The 26199-nt window shown below is 38.8% G+C and overlaps 1 protein-coding gene across 2 annotated transcripts in view; it reads right to left on the reverse strand.

Moving 5' to 3' along the window:
- Positions 1–22559: 22559 nt before the first annotated feature.
- The window catches only part of LOC138943011 (tubulin monoglutamylase TTLL4), a 173444-nt gene continuing 169804 nt past the window's right edge, over positions 22560–26199 (reverse strand). For both annotated transcript variants that reach the window (XM_070313531.1, XM_070313532.1), the window contains 3 exons: positions 25914–25973; positions 23740–24835; positions 22560–23409 (listed from right to left, as the gene is read on the reverse strand). In XM_070313531.1, coding sequence (XP_070169632.1) covers positions 22818–23409; positions 23740–24824 — 1677 coding nt within the window. In that variant the 5' untranslated portion in view covers positions 24825–24835; positions 25914–25973 and the 3' untranslated portion in view covers positions 22560–22817. The remainder of the gene's footprint in view (positions 23410–23739; positions 24836–25913; positions 25974–26199) is intronic.

Here is a 26199-nt window from a genome sequence, read left to right on the forward strand (position 1 = left end):
AAGAAATTAAGTAAGAAATGTACCTCTGTTAAAACTGGCGATTCCAACAGCACTCTGTAACAATTGCTTACATTCAAAAATTACATTTAAAGACACTATCGAATAAAATCTATAGTATGATTGATTGCACACAGGAGCGACGGAGCACGTTGACGTGTCTCGTCAATTTTCCTTAAACAGTCAAATTATAACGCGAGTCGATCTGTCTCACGGCGTCTCGTAGTGACATTTTACATTTCACGTATCAAGATTTGAATGAATAAAATAGCGGATAACGCGTGTATTCCGACGACGCGCCGAGTGAGTTGACAGGTCGAGACGGACTGACATTAGACACAGAGGCGGGTGCACTTGGTGGAGTCTCTACACCAACTGACTCGACGCTCTTCGCTGCCATTCCGACACAGGCTACCCTCACCCAGCTTGGAACCCTCCGGAGAAGCTACTTTGGATAGGAAGATCGCTCCGAATGCTTCACGGTGTTGAGCTCACTCATACACGCGCGCAGACCGATACCTGTATACGGGCTGACAAAACACGCGGGCCGACTCTCTCCCTCCGTACATGTTACTATTATAATTAAAGTCAAATATTGCCAAATTGATCCTGTCAAATTTATTAGCCGCGAAAATCGTTAAAGGTTTTTTTTTTCCCGTATATATTTTAATCTCAAATTTTTCCAAAAATTATCATCACTATCATATTATAATCATTCATATAATAAATCGCAAAAAAAATATTTAAAAAAAAATAAATACTTGATTTTTACTTAATTGTCACTTATTGATTAATTTCCATTTTGTTTATTGGCCGGTCGAGATATACCACGAATTGCAAGTTAGTTAGGAGCTATTGTTTAAGTTACGCCGTACGCGATAATGAATACGCCGTGCGCGGCGAATAAGATTGAATTACCAATTTTACACGCGCGTCTGTCGCACACACTCGCGTCGAATTTGTTTGCAAAATATTAGTAACCGTGCCGAGTTTGCCATTGCGTTCGCGGTAACACGAGCCATCGTATTCAGTGAAAGCAAGCGACAGTTCAATCAGAATGCCATTACCACATATCCGGCGATAATGAAGCGGGATTATAATCGCGGCACGTTTGGCGCTTCTGTATAACGCGATCGTGTTACGTTCGTCAATATTCCTTTGCCTTTCTCACAGATATTGCTTGACTGCACAAGCTCTGCTGTTTCCTGATAAAACCTCTCTGTCTAACATGATTTCTTCTATAAATTTATTAATGGGGGAGGGGGGGAAGAAATTGAATTGTGATTAGGGAAATGGCGCAAGGAAATGATACGATCAAAGCGCAGATTGTATTCTCTTACATAGCTCTTCCTGTATAATCGTATACTAAATTGTCTAAACGTCAAGTTTGAAACATAACTTTGTAAAACTTCAACACTGAACTGTAATTACCGTGTCTCGATCATTCGCCGGTTACATCGGCAATAACGTCCTTTTTATCAATCAGCGCACACTGCTAATTAATATAAGGCAAAAATCGTCGTTGTAAACATCGTATATGCGGCAAGAATATTGTAAAATGAAATGAATCCGAAATGAATCGTTGGCTATAATTATATCATGCGACTCGAAAATTATCGCATGCGTAAATTATAAAATTATAAAATCCCATCGCAATGATCTCTTCATTAGCATCCAACTCGTTGTCTTAACGTGGCTATAAAAACAACCGGTTTTATTATGCAAAAAAATGCCATCCTTAATCAGAATATATATCGAGGAAAACGAGAAAAAAAAAACTGGAATTTAGATCGTATTAAAAATCGACGATTATTCGCGAGAAGAATATATTTAAGTATTGGTAAAAATCAATAAAACGGTAATAGGAAGATGTAAAATAACCGGAAAATTATTAAAAAAAAAAAAGGATAGATTTATAAAAAAATTCCACACACTCAAGATAAATTATTTAAAATCGCTCTCTTGCAACACTCGTGACACTTTGTAATCAGTAATTAAGAATGATATCCCCCCATTGATGAACGTCGATCGTGTTTTGTGCCGTGTGACGTTCCTCCACCTCGTCGACGCTGAAAAGGCAGCATTGTTGAAGTTTCAAGAGACGCGTCACGTCCACAAGATTTCGGCGGCCTCACTCAAGATGATAAGCCAAAGCTCATTAAGATTATCTATGTGTACGTGGAGCCGCGCCAGATGCTCAGGAACTGTGCAGACACACTGCATTTGCACTTGGCGCTTCTTTCTAGAACTTGCCTTGTCGCGCATGTCAACGGGGAATTTTTTTTTACACACGACCATCGTGTCATGTTCCGGATTACATTGGACGATTAGCTGCTTCACCATGGCGCTAGAAGAGTCTCTCTCTCTCTCTCTCTTTCTCCCAAATAGAAGAGTTTCTGTTACAGATAAACGAAAGAATACTTTACACGCCGAAGTATGTCGTGAAACTTTTCCAAGCCATGTGTTTTACCGATATTGAAAAGTGAAAATTAAGCTGAACGCGCATTAAAAATAAAATGAAAAATCATCGATTCGGTAATATTCTATTTTTTGTAAAAAAAAAAAAAAAAAAAAAAAAAATACGTTGCATAAATTCTTATGAGATACACTAATACATACAACGGATAATAAATCATTGTTATATATATATATATATTAACGCTCCTAAAATAATCTCATTCAATTCTATTACATCGCCGCTGCGCCTCTCATATGTCTCTGCCCCTTAAGACGTATAATCATCGATCTGTTTCCTTCTACGACAGAACGATAGTTGGTGTATACGGATTGTATCCGGTGCTGTCATTCACGAGACGCGCCCGTCTCTTCGGCGTGCTTTCATTGACGCCACCGACGTATTAAAATCCGACACTGCTCGTAAACATTCGCACGCTTCGCGTAGCGGCCCGTGATACGGCATAAGCGATAACCGCGGTCCGATAACGATACGACGATATTGCACGGGCGGTTTCAACCACGTCGGGTGACATCGACTAATTATTGTTTTCCTTCCTGGTATTCCAGCCGACCAACAGCTCGCTCCTTCTTCCTCTCTTCCTCGCTTGTCAGTAGACCGACAGACATACGAGAACTGTGAGACTCGTGCGACGAACACGAAGCGCGATGATCGATCAGGGGGAATAAATAAAAACTTCCGCGCGCGGGCTCTGAAGAGCCCAAGAGCTTCTTCGAAGAGTATATAGTAGACGGTATCATCGTATCCGATGTAGAATAATCATTTCCAGGACGATCTCTTCTCTCACTATATAATTTACAAAGATAAGAAAGGAAAGGAAAATTAAATATTAAAGACTCGTGAAAAAAGAAATGACGCTTGATTATTAATTTTTACTCGAAAAAACAGAAAAACAAAAAGCGAGATAGATATATTTTTAAACGTATTGAAATTAAACTTTATAAATTAAGTAATATAAAGTAATTAATTTGCGCCATTTTTACGTTACATTAAAGTGTGTAATGATAATGTGATGCGCAGATTCTTTAAATTTAAATTTTTTAAAGTTTTTAAATTTATAAATGTTTTTATTTACTAACAATAAATAAAACTTTTTGTCTTTCTCGCCTCTATTTCCATATTAATTAAAATCTCCGTTCAGAGATCGGGAGCAATTAGATAACTTTTTTTAAAAACCAAGACTTCTCTAAAAGATCAAGAATCTTGATAATTTGTTTTGGTATTGTCTTGATAATTAATATATATATGTATATTCATATATATAAATGTAATCGTACCTGTATGCATATAATTCCTGGAGTGTAAAAAATTGCGTAAAAATTTAGACACTTTTTTGTTTGAATTTTTAAATCTGGGTATCTGAAAGAAATTTCAGACAAAATCCATTTTAATCATCAGTCATTCTAAAAATTGAGAAGATTTTGTCTGAAAATTCAGACAGTGTGTTCGCGAAAAAAACTGCGGACACTTCCGTCTACAAGTTGCAGACAATTTTTGTTTACGGCGCGTGTAAACTTTCTTTCAAATAGCAGTATACTCTGGAAAGGATCAAAGCTCTCGCTGCACGCAATAATTATGGCCCTCAAATGAAGCAGATACAAATTTCTTTCCCAAGATACTCCTCGTCTTTCCGAAATTACGAGTGATTGAGTTTCTCAGCCTCATTTCCCACGCACGTGGTGCAAACTTGCGATGCACCTTCGCCCGCTCCGCTCGCCGTTTACGATCGCCGATCCGCGATCTTCTTCGCGTGCACGTAAAAAGAGGTAGCTCGCTTTGTCCCCCCCCCCCCTCCCTTTCTCGCTCTCTCTCTTTTTTTTTAAGTTTATTACGGTTGATTGGCGAGGCCAGGACCCCGATGCACGATGCTTTGCGGCACGAACGATGCATGGCATCGGCATCCTTTCTCGCTCAAGATAAAGCGTCGAGGCGGCGAAAAGGGCGAGGTATAAGGCGGATGGAGAAAGTACCCGACAAGTGAAAACGTTTCGAAAATGCATTTGCAAATCTTCGGCTGAAGATTAAAAGTCGTCGTGATAGCCGATCAAAAGATAAAACAGAGTTATTCGGTTGGATAAGAGAGGTGTTGAGAGAGGAAAAGAACAAAGTGTTGGCGAAAGTTGGCGAAAGAAGGAAGCGACGTGTGCCAAATAAGCATTCACGTATCAGCTGTGTAATTTTAATCAACCGTGAAATATAATAATCCTATTGCTTATTTCTTTCATTTGACTTGAAAGATTTTATTATTATTAAATTTGCATTAGCTTCGCTTTCTAGAAAATTATTTTTCGTACTGATAATATCTCTGTTTTCCTTAATTTCTCTCACTATATATTATATTATACATTCATATGCATGCGTATATCTGCTTATACAACACACATTTCTGCTATTTTTAAATATTAAATTTATACTTTTAATAAGCAATTTGCTTTTTCTTTTTTCATCATTCAAGAATATCTGAATATATTAAATATATTTATCTGAATATAATATAATATTTAAAAGAAACAAATATTATAAGAATCACATAATGAATAAACCTCTTTGCGTAAATCTTAACTTTCTTGTATCTTCCAATAAAGCGCGATAAAACAATATCGCGAAACCCCTGCGAGATAAATTTACCGTAATAAAAAAACAGGACAGAAGTGCGAAGTCACCGCGTCGCGGTAGCAGCGGAGTCTCGTGAAAAAGAAACGGAAACGCGAGAAGGAGACCGATGGCGCGGGAACAGCAGCAAGAAGAGGAGGCGGAAAAGGAGGCTGAAGAAGAAGAAGAAGAAGAAGAAGAAGAAGAGGAGGAGAAGGAGGGAGGAAGGTAGCGCCGAGGATGAAAAAAACGCGGTTTGTGTTCACGGCTCGGGCGGCTCGGACGTGTGCGAGTCGCGTGTGAGGCTCGCGCCTGTCGTTGTCTCTGTCACGAGCACGGGCCCGGGCGACGGGCGACGGGCCCCGGCTCCTCGGGCCCGCACTGTTGCGGTCTCCGTCGGGCCCCGTGCCGGCTGAAGGGCCCCCGTGTGGGACGCGATGCCTCGCCTCGTTCTCACGGTAGCCTCCGACGAAGGGGGCCCCCTTTTGCTCGCTTCCTCTCCTGCTTTCACCTCCCCTTCGCCCCTTCGTCGCCGCCAACATCGGGGCTCTGCCTTCTCTCCTCACCCTCCGTGCAAACGCTCTCTTCGGTACCTACTCCCTCCTATTTTCCGGACTGTGCGCGACGCCATGACTCGCGTGCACGCGTGTGCGTGCCGCGCCAAGCACGCGTCTAGTTCCTCCGAAAGGTCCGTCGAATTTTTCTGAACGTCGCGAGTGTATTATATCGAGACCGTAAGTGTCAAACAGCTCGATGTCGTGACATATATATCATTAATTGATAACAGAAAATCGTAACAAATCATATTTTATCAAGTTTCTTTTAGATGATTTAATTCCCGGCACAATTCATACAAGAGCGAGAATTATATGTAGAATTTTTTTTATGTATATATAACACATAGGGAACACACTCGAGGGAAAAAGAAATAGACAAAATATACATATATGCAAAATAATATAGAATAAAATTATAAATCAAATTTCGTTCTCTCTCCAAAAATAAATTAGAGATCGTGAAAAATTATTTTTTCCAATAATAAAGATATAATTATAATTAATAATGCAGTCTGTTTGACATGGAAGGCAATATTTGCCAAAATGCAATATTACTGATGAAAATAATATTCGATTTTTTTTTTTTTTTTTTTCTTTAGTGTAGACTCCCTAGAATGAAGACAAAATATTAATTAGTAGTTCCTGTAGCTTGACTTCTCAATAATCAGGATAATCAAGATTTTTAATCGCTACTTTTAGAGAAGCACTGAAAGTACATCCTATATCCTATAATAAATGTGTCTCGTTTTCCCAGATATCGAACAATAAGAATAAATATTAATCCGAGATTAAAGAAGCACACATATTTGCATCTCTAATGGAAATATTTAACGAATAACGAACGAGATTTATAAAAGAAGAACGAAAAATTTCAATGTTAATTTAATGTATCGTGCCTGTCGTCTTCAAAGATTTAATCGACGCGTGATCTGAATGCAGATGGGATAAGGGAGCTGCATTAAAAATTGCTACGTTCCTTATGCGATAGCATTCGATAATTGAAGATCTTGGGAGAAGAGAACGAACGTATATTAAGGTGGGTATACACTTAGCGAACGGACAGCGAATGCGAAAGTCTTGTGAAACGTTTTTCTCGCACAAATTGTCTTTAATGTACCGTCTTATGAGGGAATCGAGCCGAATGCGAATCGAACGTTTTGTTCGCATTCGCTTTGGCGTATATATCTGCTGAATGATAACAACGAACGTTCGCATGGGCTGTTTGTTCGCTAAGTGTATACCCACCTTTAGCAATCGTTGCGCGCGTCAAGATGTCCAAATATAATAAAATGCACGTGCGATAACTGTCCGTATCTATTAAATTCCTGTCTTAATTAAGGATTGGCTACCGAATTATGCTAACGTAAATATACGTATATTCCTTTTGCAACGATAATGCAAACATAGATACACACATACACATTTCTGTGTATATGTATATGTACGTGCGTGTGAGAAATTGCTCTCATCTTTTTAAATCAGGTTCCAAAGTTTTTTTCTCTCTCAACTGATTTGCAAAGTGTCGCACACACGGAAAAGAGAAAAAATCCGCGTGTTGTTAAAAGTAGATAAATTCAGTAACATATTAAATGTTTATATTAGCGCAATTTAGGGTAACATTAATAATGGGGGGAATGTTAAACGCAACAATAACATTCCTATTCCCACGACTAACCCCCATACGTGTTTTTAATATACGATTATACATTGATTTACACACAATTCTCTTCGAGAATAAATAAATAGTAATAAACATATGATAAACATCTGTAGTGAAAGATTGCACGGTAGGGCAACAGCAATAACATGAAACGTCGCGGAAAGATACATTCGGGGACCTTCTGGTTTTTTTTTTTTTTCCATATATGTAATACTACTAGGGTTGCACGAGAGACCCAAGACAAGACAATATTCGCAAAAATATTGTATTGGTCTTGAAAATTTTAATCTTGTCTCGTCTTGCCTTGATTTTTATTAACAGCTTTTATTTAACACTAAATTATTTGCCAGCTTGATAAAAAAAAAAAAAACAGAAAATAGTAAATACATCTAATTTCTCGATAAGATCAAGAATCTTGATAATTTGTTTTGGTATTGTCCTGATAATTAATTTAAAATCTCGTCTTGATCTTGTCTTGAAATTCAAGACTAGATCGAGACGAGACCAAAACTAGTCTTGGTATCTCGTGCAACCCTAAATACTGCTATATTGCTACTCAAAGCTCGACGCTGGCGAAAACATTACGGCATGCAGAGCAGCATTTCGGCGTTTTACCGGGACGCTGCATACCCTCGCGCAAAATTTCAATTTCCGGTCCAGCCGCGACGAAGAGTCTCGTATCCGCCAGTATCGTAACGCGTCGTAAAACACGCGCGATCGTATCCCTCTTTCGTGAATGGAAGAACCCCCGTCGCTATCTCCCCGTAAATTCGCCCGGGGCCGGACGATCGGCCCTCCGCCCTTCATTCACGAATACGAAATTATTGGGAATCAAAGCGCGCGATGGACACAGTTGACGGCACAATGCGCCACGTTGGTGAATGAACGCGCGCTCGTGTATATACGCACGTGTCAGCACGAGATGTCAGAGGGACTGGCGGCGCAGCGGGTGGAGCGCGTAAAGGGGGAGAGTGTCGATAGGGCCCCGGGATATAAGCCGTGTCCTCTCTCCACTAAATCCTGTCTCATTGTTGCCCGATAAATATTCATGAGCGTCTATCGCGGGGAATCGCGGTTTGAATGAGCGCAGGTGCCCCGTGATCGTGGGAATTTCACTCCGGTTTCTCTCCGGCCAACGGAAAACCGATAGCAGGTGGCAGCAAGGGCGGACGCGAGGGGGAAGGAATTCCGCAACGGCGGCCGGGCCGACGATGGAGTCATTATTGCGGAACGCGTCGCATTCGGCCGGATTCGAGCTGAGTTAATGAACGGTTCACTTAAAAGTGAATTTATATACGATTCGCTCTTGATCATTCTGAACGAATCATTCGCGCCGCGAGACAATTGTATATGATGTCTCTGCGGAAATACTCGGATCAAAAATTGGATATGTTTTAATTGGGATATATAAGCTTTTGTTTTCTCATACACGCGATAATATTATTATCCACGTGAAGCCAGAATTTTATTATGTAATTCAGGCTCTCATATACGTGCGTAAGTTACACAAGTATAATTATGCATGACATCGCAGTTGTCCCGTTAATGCGGAGAATCGCTGAAAATATGAAAGATTTAAATTAATGTCATCAAATTTGTTCCCTGTGCGCGATCGTATAAATGTTTACGTTTTACATTCGACACTTAATTTCGATTATAATTCTTCGATTCGGCTAATCATTATTTATTTCTCCGTCGCGTGCAATAATAAAACGCATTCACTTCGATAATAAGGATAATTCTCTCTATACGCATAGACAAAACTCGATCCACGCACATCGTGTACGATGCTCCGGTCATTTTTGCGGCTTGCCATTTATCCCGCGTATTTCCTGCATATTACTATAATACTATACACATATTATGAATAATAGACATCTTGTGAATAAAAAATTCGAGAGAGAAGGGCTTCCCCATCGTATACAATACAACAAGGAGATCAGATCACTTTATCCTCTCGGATAATCGCATTGTTGGAAAATTTCTGGTGATTTCTTGTTAAAAAATATGCCGATAAAAATTTGCGTATGAAATATTTAACACATTCATGTATTAATTTAACATATTGTTATTATGTTAATTAAACTCAAATTATTCAAATAACTGAAAAAGTGAAAGAAAATAACACACTGCGTACGTATTTTTAATTTTATACAATAAATATGTTTCGCGCGTATATTATTAGCGATATGATTTATCTATTAAAATTTACAGAAAAAGAATATTGATTTTATTTTACAATACGATTGACAGTGATTATAAACGTCGATAACATTTTTCCAAGTTAATTTTATCATTAAAAGTATGTTGATTTGACACTAAATTAAATTAAAAATTTAATAAAAATTAAATTACTAATTGTTAAATTAACACGAAAATTTCTGACCGTTTGGGAATGCGATATATGGGGGGAGGGGGGGGGGAGGGGAAACCGAGATCTTCATTTTTGAAGAACGACGTATCATGACGTATCGGAATTTTGCGATACACAACGTGATCCTCGGTAAGTGACTTTCGCGGGTGAAAGTTTCCATGGCGGAGTCGTTGTAATCAGTTTTGGGACTCGAAATAATTTACGGTCAATATTATATGCGATGCACGCACAAAGTAGCTGGCCGATTGTAAGCCGATACACCTTGACTCGATCGGCTTAATAGGACGGTGGGCGCGTTTCGTCTTAAATTGCAAGCCGGCCGACATGCCGTTCGAGTGAGGTTTCTTTCTGTTTGGCGCGCTAACTCGCTTAATTGCATCGCCGTTCACTGTCATTATGCATGTTGCAGATTGGTAATTCAGTTACAATTTCTCTCTCTCTCTCTCTCTCTCTCTCCTTTTCTCTCGATATATTCTTAATATTATTCAATATACTTAAATATATATATAAGATGCATTCGTCTGATTCTTTTATCCTAAACAAAGAAATGACAAATGAAATAAATGCCGGAATAAATTAATAATTCGTGTCTTTCTTGCTCTCCCTCTATTTAAGAGCATTCTTAAGATGCCGGAATCTACGAAAATGACAAATATAATCGTGCGATAAAAATTAAGATTAAAAAAATTTTCTAGAAAAAGAAAAATAGATTATCGCTGATCATATCTTTTATTCTTTTTTTTTTTTTTCCTAAATCGCTTTAACAAACTGATCAGCTTTTATAACAAGCGCTTCTTTAAAGTTTCCTCCCGTTTCTCGGATGAGCAATTTATATCGCTTGACAATCTCAATTACAATATATCCTTTTCTCGCGAGATACGTTCGACGTGTCGCGGAAGGATGCACGTGTTAAAAAAGAATTTTAATTGACTAACATCACGCATCGAGCCCGTAATTAACGGGGGCCCGTCCACGCGCTCGCGCGCGGGAGGGGGGCAGGAATCCGTCAAAGTGCCCATTTTTCCGAGAGATGAGATGATATGACGATTGGAGCGTGGGCGTCATCGCCTGAAGCGATTCAGAGCGTAAGGAGGAGTCGTCGCCGTTGAAGGGGCCTTACTCTCTTCTCCGGTGATCGCGGGAGCGGAACACGAAGAGCTTCCTGAAACGCTTCAGCGACGGCCGTTCCGTTCCCACGAGACGCCCGGATCGTCTAAGGTCGATACGCGTCTAACCGACGTATTCGAGGCGACCGCTAAGGATCGTAACCGATAATCCGAACGCGTCTGAAGCGTGGCCGACGCGTGGACAGAGATCTCTTTCCGGGTATTACGTGCGGATTTGGACTCTCCAATTTTTATTTCATACGAGAACGTAACGTTAAGCTGTAAAGGGGAGACCTGTCTGTGTCCGATGCGTAATTAGGACTTTATTATACGATGTAACGTGACATTAGCCGGTTATAATTGTATTGTACGATGATTATTTCGCTAATTAATTTTCTAAATTTGCGATTGGAACATCGTCTCGTATACGCTATAATCTTCGAGCTACGTATAATTTTCGAGAAGCGACCGATCTCGCCGCACTCGTTACAACATCGATTAAAAGCTCTTTTCGCTCGCTCGCAAGGCTAGATGGAGGACGAGATATGAAATTCAGAAATTCCACCCGCTTCACACGTGGATTGTCCAAGGAAACCTGTTTCCTCTCCTTCCCCCCTCACCTCCCCTGCCCAACCTCGTCACTCGTTTCGCGAGAGCGGCGTGACTGACACGTGGTTCGCGCGGTTGCCGGCGAAGCTCGAGATCTCCTTCTCGATTACGCGTGCTCGTCCGTCACCTTGGATCGGCTCTCACGATCTTCATAATGCGAAGAAGATTACGGCCGCCGGCACTTCCTGTTTTTGACGGGGGGGAAAAAAAAAAAGTAGAAACTCCGCGATAATGCACGCATTATCATCGTTCGCCTCGCGCGCGCAACGTGGAATTTGCGCTCGTGCGCGTCGCGCACCGTTTACGCATCATAAGCCGTTTAACCGACGATTTTCAGGAAGGCGAAAGGCGGTTTATGCAAATAGACGAAATGCATCTTGCAGAAATTCGACGATGAGTACTATATAATTTCCGAATATACGGCCGGCTATCAATCGAGAACGATGCACTTACCCGATTTACCTGGCATTACGGTTATAAAATTACACGCCCCTTAAAACTCTCTTATGTTTCGTGAAAACACTTTACGTATAATATCTGTTGTCGAAGGTCCTAGATAGTATAAAAAGTTTGCGATATAAGTTTTGAATGTTTGCAATTAATCCGAAATTCTAGAATCTTCTCGATGAGAATAAAAGTTTAATGATTAGTAACACATTTTTATTAATTTTTTTTTCGGTCACGTTCATTTTTGATCAATCTATCTCTTTTTAAAGATCTCTTGATGTAACGTTGACACGAGAGATAACTAAGAGAGTCTGCGCGAAAAATATCCGGAATTTGTGTCAATCGCGTGGATGATAAAACAAACGATTCATCGATCAAATTTTGTAAGAATGTACGTGTCATATGTCAAATTATTGACAAAAGCATGAAAATTTCGTAGACTGTTCTATTATTTCTTCAGAGTATCCGTGCAAAATCCGAACACAATTCTCTTAACGGTTTGGAAATTTATTTAAATTTAAAGTTAGCATCGATTCTAATGGAAAATGACATATTGTAGCAATTGTTTGATAAGGAAAAAAACATTGACAGGAAAATAAAAATTTTCACGTATATAAGGAAATCTCTAATAAATATTTACTTGTAAGTAAAACTTGATTTAAATCTCCGCTTACTCGTTTCAAAGTTATTTGCTAAAAATTATAGAAAAATATTATCTCTTCCCTCTCTTTCTTTCTGCAAATTATTCGTTCATCTTGTTTTTTGCTGTTAATTTCACGGGGCATTCACGATCAAGAGTTCTTGATCATAAATTAGAAAAAATATTATTTACAATTATTTTCTTTTACGAAGACCAATAAAAACCATATTATTTTGTGATACTTTAATTCTTTTTACAATCGAAATTTATTCATTTGATTTTTCAAACAATATAAACGTAAGAAATATATTTTTTTTTTAATTTTAACAATTTTTTGCTATTTTGAATTGTTTTTGTAATCTACATTTTACGTCGCGAATTACACGACGACAGTCACGTGGCAACTTTTGCTTCTGGATCAGATGATCGAAACGAACTCGCTGAGGAACTGATGAGATTATTCCCGTAGATGACACAAAGAGGGGACGCATCCAGAGACGTCCCGAATATCCGCGGGGTTTCCTCCGAGAGAATCTCGGCTCTGATGATCGTCGGACTGGAACGGTCGCGCTTTGGTAGCACAAGTCGAAGGCAAATAAAGTGCCACGAGCCTGTATCGAGCGCTCCCTCGATCGAATCGATCCGCGTTTTTCTGACCCCGGCTGTTGCGCGATTTGTTCCAGGAACGAGCGTCAGGCTCGATGGGCGAACGACCTTTCGCGACTGTTCGCGCTTCTTCTGACACAGACGGAGAGAGATTTTTAATTATTCGCTTCTTTGTTCTATCATGCCTCGAGATAAAACACGCTCCTTTTCCTGCACGAATTAATTCACGGCTTGCACAACGCGCACGATATTCGCAAAAGATGGCGCAAATCGAATGTAAAGCTAATTAAGGACAAATGGCCCGCGACCAATCGCCGTTACACGAGCGAGCGAGAGACAGCCCCGTCACGCACCTTTTCCTCTCGCGATCGGAATTTTTTTTGCCAACCAGAGAGAAACGAACGCCTTTATAACACACACAAATGCCTTCGGCACCCTACAATTATAATATTTACATACATACAGACATACACTTATCGAGACGATCATTCCGCGCGCCGTCTTCGATCATCTCGAATTGCCCCGAAGCCGCGTTCATGCGCACAAGAAAAAAAAAAAAAAGAATAAGAGAGGGGAAGACGAGGGGGGGGGGGGGGGAGAGAGAGGAAGGAAGGGACCCGAATCTGGCCGTTACGGCTGAAGGAGCGTGGGAAGGCAGAAGTCGCGAATCCTTGTAAGGAACCGTTGTATTTCCTGCGAAGGAGGTCCTCCGTCCACCTGACGCCCTCCCTTCGTCCCGGCCCGTGAGAAAGATCGTCAGGGCCTCGGTCGCTCGCTGTCCCCCCTCCCCTCATCCCTCTCTCTCTCTCTCTCTCTTTCTTTTTGTCATTCTCGCTAACGGCCACGCGAGCAGCACGCTTTCAGCACGTTTCGACGACGACGTGGGAAGGATCCCGTGCCCGACAATCCGATCCAGCTATCTTCTTTCCTTTGCCGCGGTAACGGCGACCCATCCAGGATATAGCGGGTTCCCGATGTAATCGCGAACGACAACGGATGCTCGTATAACGTTCTCTTAACGCTTCTTGTAACGTATTGGAAAATGTCGAATCATTAAGAGCGGAGGCAACGTTAAAAATAGCACAGATCTTGGATTTTGATGTGGTTGACAGTTATTTGTAGAGGCAAATACTTTGACAGATACATACAGGAATGTGTTAAAGGATTTTAAGAATAAATGAAGAAAGTCGAAGCATCCGTCGTGAATTAACGGCCGCGATGTCATTCGTGTCATTCATTATTCCCGCGAAGATTCATAACATGGATATAAAGGGATATTCGATACCCGATACAGACATCGGGTGGGTAGCTGGTTTAACAGGATTCACGAAAACACGAAAACGCCGCTGGCGTGCAGGAAATTGGGTCAGTGACGTCATGACGAGAGGCCGCTGAAGACGAAACATTCGGAGGAATAAAAGGATGCGGGCAATCCGTGTTGCACGATCTCTACGGTGGTTATTTTCTGAATCTCTCGTGGGAAACGGCTCCCCCGCGTCGGCTCAATCCCGTCTGGCAAAAAACGTGTCTGCGCGAATACCGAAATGTCTGCTCGGTAGAAAAATACACTCGCGACGCTCGCGCGCATGACTCGGTTGAAAAAAAAAAAAAAAGAAAAAAGAAAAAGAAACCTTCCGTTAACAGCCGGATAAATTCGCCGAATAATGCAACCGGTATCCGGTACATTTTGCGCGGCCAACATATTTATTCGAATCATATAAGGCAACATCTCGCGGATGTAAGACTGTCTCTTAGGATCATCCGGTATATAATAAGAAGATACGTGTCATTGAACGTTTACAAATATATATATAAGAAAAAAGAACGTAATTAAAAATTTAATAAAGATGTTCAAAAAATATAGCGAAAAGTAATTTCTCTTTCTAAGGATCCATGATGCTTTTCATGCAGGACAACAATGCCACAATTCATCGCTCGATCCATCAATTGCGGTGAATTGTCGCGGGTCAGCGAAAAGAGTCGTTTTCATGAATCACGAAGAATAGAATAGGTAGGTAGGCAGAGGTAGAGAGGTATAGATTAGGGAGAGGAGAGGGAGGGAGGAGGGATGACATTCCACCACGAATACACGCGTGCAACGTGCGTGCCGAAAATGGTGGCAAGGGCGGGGCCACGTATAGCGTATTTCTCAGCGGGGTTTACATCTATTTCGAGGGGTGAAGAAAGGGGGGGGGGTGTCGCGCGCACCCCGCGCTAGCCACCTGACGCACCCCGACGCCGTGGGAACCGAACGAAAAACCGTAGGAATTCTCTAGCCCACAGTCGCGCGGTCCGCGTGCACGCGTGCGTGCGTGCGTGCGTGCGTGCGTGCGTGTGTGCGCGCGCGCCGATACACTCTAATATCACGGTACCCCCGATTGTGAAGAAGGGCTCGAAATTACGGCGCTTTTGTACGCCGCGCATTTGGGGATTTTGAAAATTTTATTATTAAATTTGCTTTTTCAATTCGACCACTTTGAATTGAAATAATTTCAATTTTACACAGTTTGAAAATTTATGTTTTCTTGTTGAAAAGTATGGCCGGTTAAAATTTTTTTCTGTCAAATATTTGTGTGTTAATTTAGCACATGGTAGTTGCGTTAATTAAACGCAAATGTTAAATTATTAAGACAAATGAAGAAAAGTGCAAAAATAACATAATATGCGCTTATTCTTAATTTTACACAATAGATATGTTTCATATTATTAGTGACAGGGGATTTATCAGTTAAAATTTGCAGGAAAAATGTTGATTTTATTCTACAATAGAAATGAGAGAGTGACTATATAGATATAGATCGTCAATAACATTGATGTTACACAAAATTAAGTTGTTGAGTTAAAAATTTAATAAAAATTAAATTATTAATTGCTAAATTAATACAAAGATCTATGTTGACCGTTTGGGACATGCAATTGTATGTTAAATTTAAGTCAAATTTTTTTAACTCGCTTATGATAAATAAATCTGTTAATTTTATAGCTGTGATGACACATGTTCGAATTTCCTTCTCTCTCAGCATCGGCTTTAATATTTTAATTTTATTTTATAGAATCCACCTTCCTCTTCCTACGATCAATTGCAGAGATCTATCGTTCTTTCAATAACAAAAAAAAAAACTTTATTTCTCCATCGCGCACGTATTTATTCCCGCTGAAACAATGAAATTCGTCGGCGCACGCTTCACGCACGCGCGCGGCTTACGAAGAATGAGCTGCGTGACAATATTTGTCGGCGGTTTACGAGCGGCGTGAAAGTATGTGGGAAGTCCATCGAGATTCTCGAGGGAGCGTCCGGTCTATGAACAGCCTCGTAATCAACCGCGTGCACGTCGGCTCGTGCGTAAGACAAAGCGAGAGAATACCAAGGGATATATATATATATATATATATATATATATATACGAGAACGATTGGGTTGTATATATAGACGCCAATGAGAGAGGCAGAAAGAGAGAGATTATTGTAATGCTGAAACAATGGTTCGGTATATCTGTATGTACGAGCGTGCCGCGTCGCACGAGCCTGGCGTACGCGAAATCTGCGTCTCGTATTACTGCGACCAGCAGCTATTAATCGTGCAATCTTATCTTCCTCTCTCTCTCTTTCTCTCCTTTCGGATATCTCGTATATATAGCATTTAAAAATTTTAATTCAACATATATCGCGCGTCCCAATTAATGCACACAAATTTTTATGTTAATTTAACAATACGGATACGTTAAATGGTGACTATGCTAATACCATGTTAATATTTCAATAGAAAATGAATGAAAACTTTATAGTAATTTGATAGAAATTTTCTGTAAAATCGACATATTTTTAATAACAAAATTATGTTGAAAAAATTATTATTGACTGATGAGTTTGTAGTCACTCTCATTCCTATCGTAGATTAAAATCAATATTTTTTTCCGAAAGATTTAACAGAATAATTTTAACAGATAAATCCTGTCATTAATAATATGGAATATATACTATTGTGTAAAATTTAAAAATACGTGCACACTGTGTTACTTTCCAGTTATTTTAATAATTTAACACATCTGAGACTTTAATTAATACAACGGAAAGATGTTAAATTAACATAATAAACGTATTAAATATTTAACACAAACATTTTTACCGGCATATTAAAAAAAAAAAGAAAAGAAAGAAAGACACGAATTTTCCAACGGTGTACAAATCGACAGTATTTTTTAACAGAACGAAAAATTAATACAAAATTAAAATTAACGTCATGCATTTTGTATACCGCAAAAAAATTATATAGAATTAAATAGAATTATATAAAATTATGTAACAAATAAAAGTGCGTGTAATTAATCATCTTGTACAATATAATCGTAAACAAACGATTAAACAAATTTCACGGTCTTGAAATTGTAAGTTCGAACGCTCGGAAGAAACAATCGAAGGGGAGCTTACGATCGATATCTCGAATACGAATTTTGACACGAGGCACGGAGAGAACATATGGGAGAAGAGACCCGGAGGAGAACGCGCGCGCGGAAGCGTGGGAACGGGCGCTCTTAAGCCTTCTCAAAACAAAGCACGAGCTAGCTTACACGTGGTGACGTAAGTGGGGAGCACGCGACGCACCTGACTACACCGCCGACGCCCCCGCGCAGCTCCACGTGCTCGCATCCGCCCGCACCGCGATCATCACTATTCTTGCTCTGCCCTCTCTCTCCCTCCCACCCCCCCCTCCCCACTTCTCTCACGTCTCGTATCGCACAGTGGCTGCTGACGGTTTATTAAGTCGTTACCCGGTGTCGAGTACGTTCTCGCGCGCGCAATATTTCGCGTAGGCAGCGACGCTTGAATGGAATTGGAGGATGAATCGGATAGATGTTCGTAAACTCGTAATAATATATGCGCGTTGAATTATGATTAGACGATACATAACAATTATTTATTTATTGATTTTTTTATATTGAACACTTGTCACGAATATAAATACGAAATACTGTTTTTAAAGTTGGAACAATTATACTCGGAAATGAATATTGACTCTTGAAAATTAAAAATGTGTTCAAAGAAATGGAGATAAAAAAAAAATATAGATAATAATTATTTATCGGAGACAGAGATTGGCCGCTGAGTAATCGCTAAATACGAGAATCGAGTGGCACGCGCTGCGGTTAAATACACGGCAATGAATCGTAATTACACTGTCGCAGTTAAGGCGACATTGAATGGTGCTCGTGTATCGAGAAGGACCTTGAATAAATCGTACGAGACCGCCTCTATATTCGAGCCTACGGTCGTGATAAATAACACGCTAATTATGCACACGTGCGGAGGACACATTGTAATTACTTTGCAATCGTCACGCGCGCGCAAAGTTCACGAGGCAAACAAGCACCGGATATCTAATCATACGCGAATAGCTCGTGCACGAATCAAAGATGCGAGGAGATTACCTCGCTTATCGATGGTTGCTAATTATTATATTTCACACGACTACACACTCTCAGAAAGGATTTCCGATAACGAGACAAAAAATATTCTTGACATATTTAATCGTATCGCAACCTTACGCGGTATAAAAATAAAACAATTTTAAAATTAAATCGATAATTCCTTTTCTTCTCTCTCGAATTAAATAAGATTGTCTTACTATCTTGAGACAAGAGTGACATATACAAATCTCTAAGCTTATACAATATATTCTTGCATTTAGAATAACTCGATGTTAGATCGCTACAAATTTCCATCTTCATCTTTGTGAGAAAATTAACGGGATTAACCCTTCTAGATTTAAGAATTTTCCATTTAAGATTAAAATATTCCTTTTTCAACGATAAATATGATTGTCGCTGTATCGATCCTATTTTATGATAGATTGAAGATTAATGGCATTAGATCCGGAAATCTCATGTACGAAATAATATCCACGAGTTCTGTCACACAGATTAGCAATTTTTAAGATATTTTTAAAATATTTTAAAAATAATTTTGTATTTTTAGAATATTTTTAAAATAATTTTGTATTTTCGAAATATTTTTGTATTCTTGAAAATATTTTCCCCCCTGTCTATAAACTCAAGGCTTCTCTTGTTCTTAAGAAATCAAAATATAATTGCGCGATTATTTTTCATTTATTAAAAACGATATAATCAGAAGTTAAAGGAAAGTATTTTTAGAAAAATTTTTCTTAATATATATTATAAATATGCTAAATTGAAATACTTTTAGAAATTTTATTACATCTTCTGTATTTCAATCTACGGTTGTGATAAATGATATGCTATCTATGCATACGTGCGGAATATATATTGTAATTATATGCTTTTTATTTGCATAAAAAAACCATTAAAGTAAAGATTAAAAAATATATATATATATATATATTATTAATTTTTGTTGAAATCACACACACACATATAGAGGGTGGGGCATTTATATTGAGGCACTTGAATATCTAAAAAATAAAGCAAGATAGAAAGAAATGTTTCGGACAAAAGTTGTTCGGTTCTAAGGGGGTCGTAAGATGGTGCCGTTAATTTGACCTTGGGTGGAGGCACTGATTGATGTCTCTCATTTTTTCAGCTTAAGGTAACATTATTGCAAAATAAATAATTTTATGAAATATTTCATAGTTTATGTAAAATTATGTCAAAGTAAAGTAATAAAATAAAGTATAAAATATCTCGTAAATTATTAAACTTTTGGCCATCGTACCCCTATAACTTTTTATGCAGAATAACTTTTGTCTAAAACATTTCTTTCCATCTTGCCTTATTTTTTAGATATTTAGGTGTCTCAATATAAAAGCCCCACCCTGTATTTATATATATATATAGAACGATGATGGCATATCTTAAATTAAATGGAACGATATACTCGTATCACAAATGAGATGTTGTTAAATAACGTATAATTTTTCATCGTTGAACGAGAGAGTAAAGCGGACTAATTTCTGAACTCTGCTTCCACGAAGTAACCATTCATTAGGAATCCATCCGTCAAATGAATTTGATGAAGCGACAAAGCGCAATTCATAGGTGATTTAATGATTCACTTGAAGCGATTTCAGAACTTTTGCTCGTTGTTATTCGAGACGGGCCAAAGTATTTCACGCACGATTCAAGGAATCGATGTGAAATTATCGTTCTAGACACGGTTCGCGCTTCTTTTCTTCTAGATTAAATAAAAATCTCGGACAAAACGTATAGACAAAGAGCTCTAGCCTTATTAAATGGACGACGATAAAAACATAACTACCTGTCCCGTACTCTCAGCGAGATCTCCTTGAGATCTGTCCTCACGTAGAGAGAGAAGACGGGGTCCTTAGCCTTACGCGTCGTGTCGGCGTTGTATTGGTTACATAACGCACACGCAGCCACTCGCATGAATGAATACATTCATAAAGACAGTCCGGCTTGCTGCGCACGTCGCATACATATGTGCATACACACACACACACACACACACACACACACACAAAACGTACAACGCGCGCGCGAGTAAGGCTGCAATCTCAATAAGAAAATATGTCTATTATGTTGTTACAATAACGATATCAATTCATTGACCATCGTGGCTCTGTGAACGCAGTCTATTGTCTCCAAACGACGTTGGGGTATCCCATGTACTCTGGGTGCACCAGAGTAAATCATCCTCGAATAATTTCGTCTCCAAAATCTGAAGCTCAAGAGAGAATCTGCGAGATCGATACGTTAAATTGTTATATTTATTATTAATTATTATTATTAATGTTTGTTGGTTTTTTTTTCTGAAAAAAAAAATTGACGATAAACAAATAATGAATTTCACGAAAAAAAAAATAACGTTATTAATAATTTCTGTATATTTAATATAATCTAAATTCGATAACATTAATTCTATATCCTTTTAGCTGTATTCGTGTAGAAAATGTAGAGCCGAGACTATTTCGAGACATTAATCATCGTCTGGTTAAGATGACGATTGTTTAACGAGACGGAAAATCTAAACGAATCAAATGTTTTGCCTCGTGGTGTCTTTGCTTCTGAAGACAATTGATACGGTCATTCTCTATCACGGATCGTACTTCCTCCAGACAAAACTGATATATGATGTTTTAAGTGACGGACTACCCAACCAGTAATTGAATTTAAAGGGCGGAAGCGAAGAAATCTGGTCCCCTTTCGTATTAACCTAATCAAGGGCAGTTGTCGGTACCGCCGACTGTCGCGGTCACAATAGAGACATTAAATTGTCAGTACGGATTTATTAAACCCTGAGCGTGCAACCGTAAAATCGTTTACATCTCGAATGATTCACCACATTATTATATCCGATAACTCGTACGATATTTAAAAGATATCGTGCGTATGTCAAAATGGCGCATTCTAATTTTCTTAATTTTTATTTGATAAACTAAAAACCTGTGAGTTTTCACAAAGCTTACGATTTTGTACTTGATAAATCAACAGAGAAATACACTTCCTTCCTGTGTATTATCGAAGCAGCAGGTGCTTGGCAATCTCGCCATTCTCCTGTTGCCGTAAATTATGCACGCCCGCTACATTAGCAAAGAGACTCTTGCGCATCGGCAGCTTTGACTTTTTATTATCGCCACCGCCAGCGGTCAGCCGTCATACGAGTTGCCATTAGGCGTTCGATAATAATTTCGATATACGCGAACATCTCGGCGTTCTCGGTACGATGACTTGTCTATAATTTAGCACGACCGGTGCAAGCGTTCCCTTTCTTTCGGGCTGTCATGCCGATACTTACTCCTTCCTTATCACTGAATTTAAGACAAGTTTTTACCAATACTGTGCTTTTTGTATACCGTGCGTATGATTTTGCAAAAGTTAAAGGAGCCGAAATAATGAGTTTGAGGCAATCTGTGGCTAATATATATAAATAAACGAAGATGATTATAAAAAATTATAAGATTTTTATCGATATGACTATATAGTAAATGAAAAATCAATTTCGCGAAGAACACATTATTTTTTTTATCAGCGTCTCTAAGAACAATTCTTTACACATTAAGGCAATCATCGAAACATACATGCATATAGATATGTAATTTTTTCACTTACTTGTTTATACACTTGAATCCGTTTATGAAATCTAACGTCCTCTATAAAATTCAAAATACCATATTTGCATCGAGTTGCATTAAAAAGAAATTTTATATTTAATTTTTGTATTAAAATAAGCATTAAATTTAACGTTAGATTTTTGATACAGTTATTTTTTAAAGTTATATTTTTATATATTATTTTTATTTTCTATATATATATGACTTATATCTTTGAAATAATTATTCTTTTATAAATTTATATATATATATATATATATAATTTAAGCAAGTAATTCATCATATAAAATAAAAATTATTAATTATTGCAATAAACTCTATTTGAAATAAGATTATATAAAATTAAATCTATATATATATATATTATTGATGGGCAAAACAAGGATTAATAATGCATGAGGGAAAAAGGATCGATCATATGGCAGCATTAGTAATCCCGCGCGTATAGTGAAAAATTGTTTATTAAAGACAAAATCTCATACAATAAAATAAATTCGCACAACCGTGGGAAAAGGCACATAATGAACTTGGGTTCTTAAAGAACCACGGACGTGTGGAAATGGTACGTTTACCCGTATATAAGTGCGCGCACATAGCGTACAAGACGAAAAGATTGGAACATCGATTTGAAATGAGCACTCGCAGCTTGGCGTTTCTTTCGATGTCGATATTATCGATGTAAATACGACGTGCGGAAGGAAGGTTACCATTTAATAGTTTACTTGTTCCAAGTGATACTTGGTCTTGCATAACTTTTGTAACCGGGAAATACCTTCGTCCCGATTATCGCCGTATTTGGCCTCCCACGCGTCGAACAACATATTATAGTATCTCGGAATCTCAAAGTACTGCAAGTACTGGTGACTGGTAGTAGTAGGAAAGATCTTCTCGAATCTACCTAATTGTGTCAGCTCGTCCTCGTAAGTAATCAAGTGTCTGACATCGTCGGGCGTGAGATCCTCGATTATTTCGTCAAGGTAGTCGTCGCGATTTCTCAGATTCGCGTATAACGATTGCTTGTGCCGCTCTTGGTAGCTAAGTGTAGTTCGGTGCAGTCTGTAATCTTGAAACACCAGATCTAACTGGTATCTCTGGGCTAGTTTCTCCGCTTCCTCGGACGGTATGCTCGTAGGCAATTGGTATCCGGCTATATTAAAGACGTTTCTAATAAGAGGCCCCTTGACGGCAGTGTCGAGCGGCGAGGAAGACTGTAGAGAGGGCGATATATTCACCTCGAGTAACCACGGTTTTCGATTCTCATCCAAGAGAATATCGATGCCGAAAAGCTCGTAGCAACAGTACCTTGGGATTTAATAAAGTAAAATATATATTAATATGTAAATATATATTATGAAAAAAAGATTTATAAAGTAGAGAAAGAATATATAATTAATGTAAAAAAATTGTTGAAACAGCGCGAAAATATTCTACGCCAATTGTAAAACTTTATAAAATTATATAAAAAAAAATTGTCATTTAATTATTAGTATTTGAATTTTTGCATTACGTTGATTTTGAAAATATTAAAAATATCCGTATTAAAACACAGAAATATATACAATACATTAAAAAATAATTGAATTAGAAAGAATAATAATCTCTATTTCGTGGAAAAATATAAGGTTTTCTCACCTCGAAGTTGTATTGGTTCTCGTTAGAGTGTTGATAGGAGACTCGCCGGCTATCATCGTCTTGATGACTATATCCTTTATCGAGGCCCATATCTTGGCGATATTCACGTTCTCCTGCTCGAGATAGGACCATAGAGTTCTCAGAGTCCATTTATGACCGGTGCTGGAGTCCGCGCAGTCGTTGCTGGTGTAGGTCGCACTGGTCTTGTTAATGCTATAGTTGGTGAGATGCATGAAACGGTCGCTGAGGTAATTGATATCGTCATTGTATTTGACGGAGGCGAAGCGTGCGAGGCCGTCCGGATAGATATAGATCTTGAGCGGATTGAAGCTGGTGACAAGCACGTAGAGACGCAGATCGAACTTGGCACCGCGTATCAGCAACGGTCGCGACAGATATTGCTGCACGACGACGGCGCGTTTCTTTGGTATCTGCGACCAGCGATGGACCACGCGGATCCCAGTGCCGCGAGCGGAGGCCGGTGGCTTGATGATCCATTTCTCCTTGCCGCCGTTCTTCTCCCACACTTGGCGGAAGAGACGCAAGTCCTGAGGTAGCACGTAGGTGCGCGGCACGAAGCCAAACTCCCGCTTACCGTACTTCATCATCATCCGGCTAAGATTGCGCGACAATCGGTCCTTGCGGCCGATCTGGAAGGTTCCGGGAAAGTGGTTGACTTTCTGCGACTGCTTCAAGCTTTTGTAGCAGACGGACTTCATGTGCTTGCCCCAGGTGCCGCACCAGTTTTGGCATTTCTTCATCAACCGATAACCGGAGTTCATCACGGTGCGACGCACTATTATCGGTGTTATCGTGCTCAGGTGCCACTTCAAGTGCCGCGTCACTTCGTACGGCAGTACCGGGCCGGTTTTGCATTCGAACGACTGAAAGATGATGTAGGGCGCCACGTTGTCGAACAAGCTTCTACGAAACGGCAGCTTGTTCCCTTTGTCACCGTCGATCGACAGCAGATCTCCGTCGACATCGAGATCGGGCACACTCTCCTCGTCGTATTGAGTCTCGGCGCCGTCGGTGCTGCTCCCGATGCTACCGGTTTCGTGCTGATTGTAACTGATTACGTCCATCTCGGATTAGCCTGCAGCATACGGGAAAGAAGATCGTCGTGGTACGCGTGACGGCTTGTATGTCAATTCGCGCTATCGCTATTATAAATTTACTTTATTAGAAACGTTTCTAAATATTAAATCAACAAAAAAATGTGCTGTTAAAATATAATGCAGATTAATACGGAATACCGCTGTTGAATATTCTCGAGGAGCACAACTGACAGAAATCGGGATAAACATCTGTCACGGCCTGTCAAAAAGTTTGCCTCGACTCGACGTGCAATGTAATATATGACGTAATTAACATGCTTTAGGGATTATTATAAATCGATATATTAATAAGATTTTTATTAATAATTATCAATTACAAAATACTTTCTCCGGGACTGATTAATTACGAGATGTGACACTTCTTGCCCCGAGGTTATAATTATTAAGTACCAAACTGACACTGATACTTTGTACATGTTATATATATATATATATATATATATATATATATATATATATATATTATATGTTGTATATATTATATAGCTGCAAATTATTAGTAACGCGAAACAAGCAGCTGCAGATAATCGATTTACTTATCGCGGGGAAATAGATTAACGAGCCGATTAAAATTCAATTTCGTCGGCAGCTTCATCAGGGGCCGAACGAATTTCTCACAGAGATATTTTCTCTCGAAGCATAAATTATATTCTATTTTTTTTTTTTAATAAATTATTTTTCATATAGTAAAAGTTTACTTCGATTTTTTATTCCAGAAAAATTGTATAAGTCATTGATCCTTTCGACGTATAGCGTTCGATAAAAAATCGCACGGTAAGGAGAAACGCAATACACGTCAAAATACGATAAGAATTGTAAACGACCTGCGGTAACAGAAACGAATATTGCAAAGCGATAAAATATCATTACATCGCTAAGCAATTTTTATTCAGTAACGCGAATACGATAGAAACTGATCCGACTCGAATGATGATGATGCCATGCAGGCGCGTCAACATATGCATTAACGCATATGTTGGAAAACTTGATTATAAACGCTCGAGATTAAAGAAGAGAAATTTGTGTATGTGTGCGAAAGAAAAAAAATATACGTACCAATTCGTATTGTTTAAATATCAGCAGCTGTCAGCATTATGATGATGCGGCTACGAGCATCTGAAAGAAACAAATTAATTCGCAAATTATTATAATTATCTGAGAGATTCTGTACATATTGATAATAGCAATTAACGTTTCTTTGTGTTATAAAAAAATAATAATCTTGTGATAAAACACAGTCTCTCGTTCTGAAATAATTAATAAATAGAAGAATGATTAAAAAATAATTTTTTCGATGCAATTATGAAATGGCGACGATTAAGTACAATATATCACCGCAAAG

Source organism: Polyergus mexicanus, unplaced genomic scaffold (assembly GCF_030449975.1).
Source record: "Polyergus mexicanus isolate NDT 795.1 unplaced genomic scaffold, iyPolMexi1.0 SCAF_24, whole genome shotgun sequence".
Lineage (NCBI taxonomy): Eukaryota > Metazoa > Arthropoda > Insecta > Hymenoptera > Formicidae > Polyergus > Polyergus mexicanus.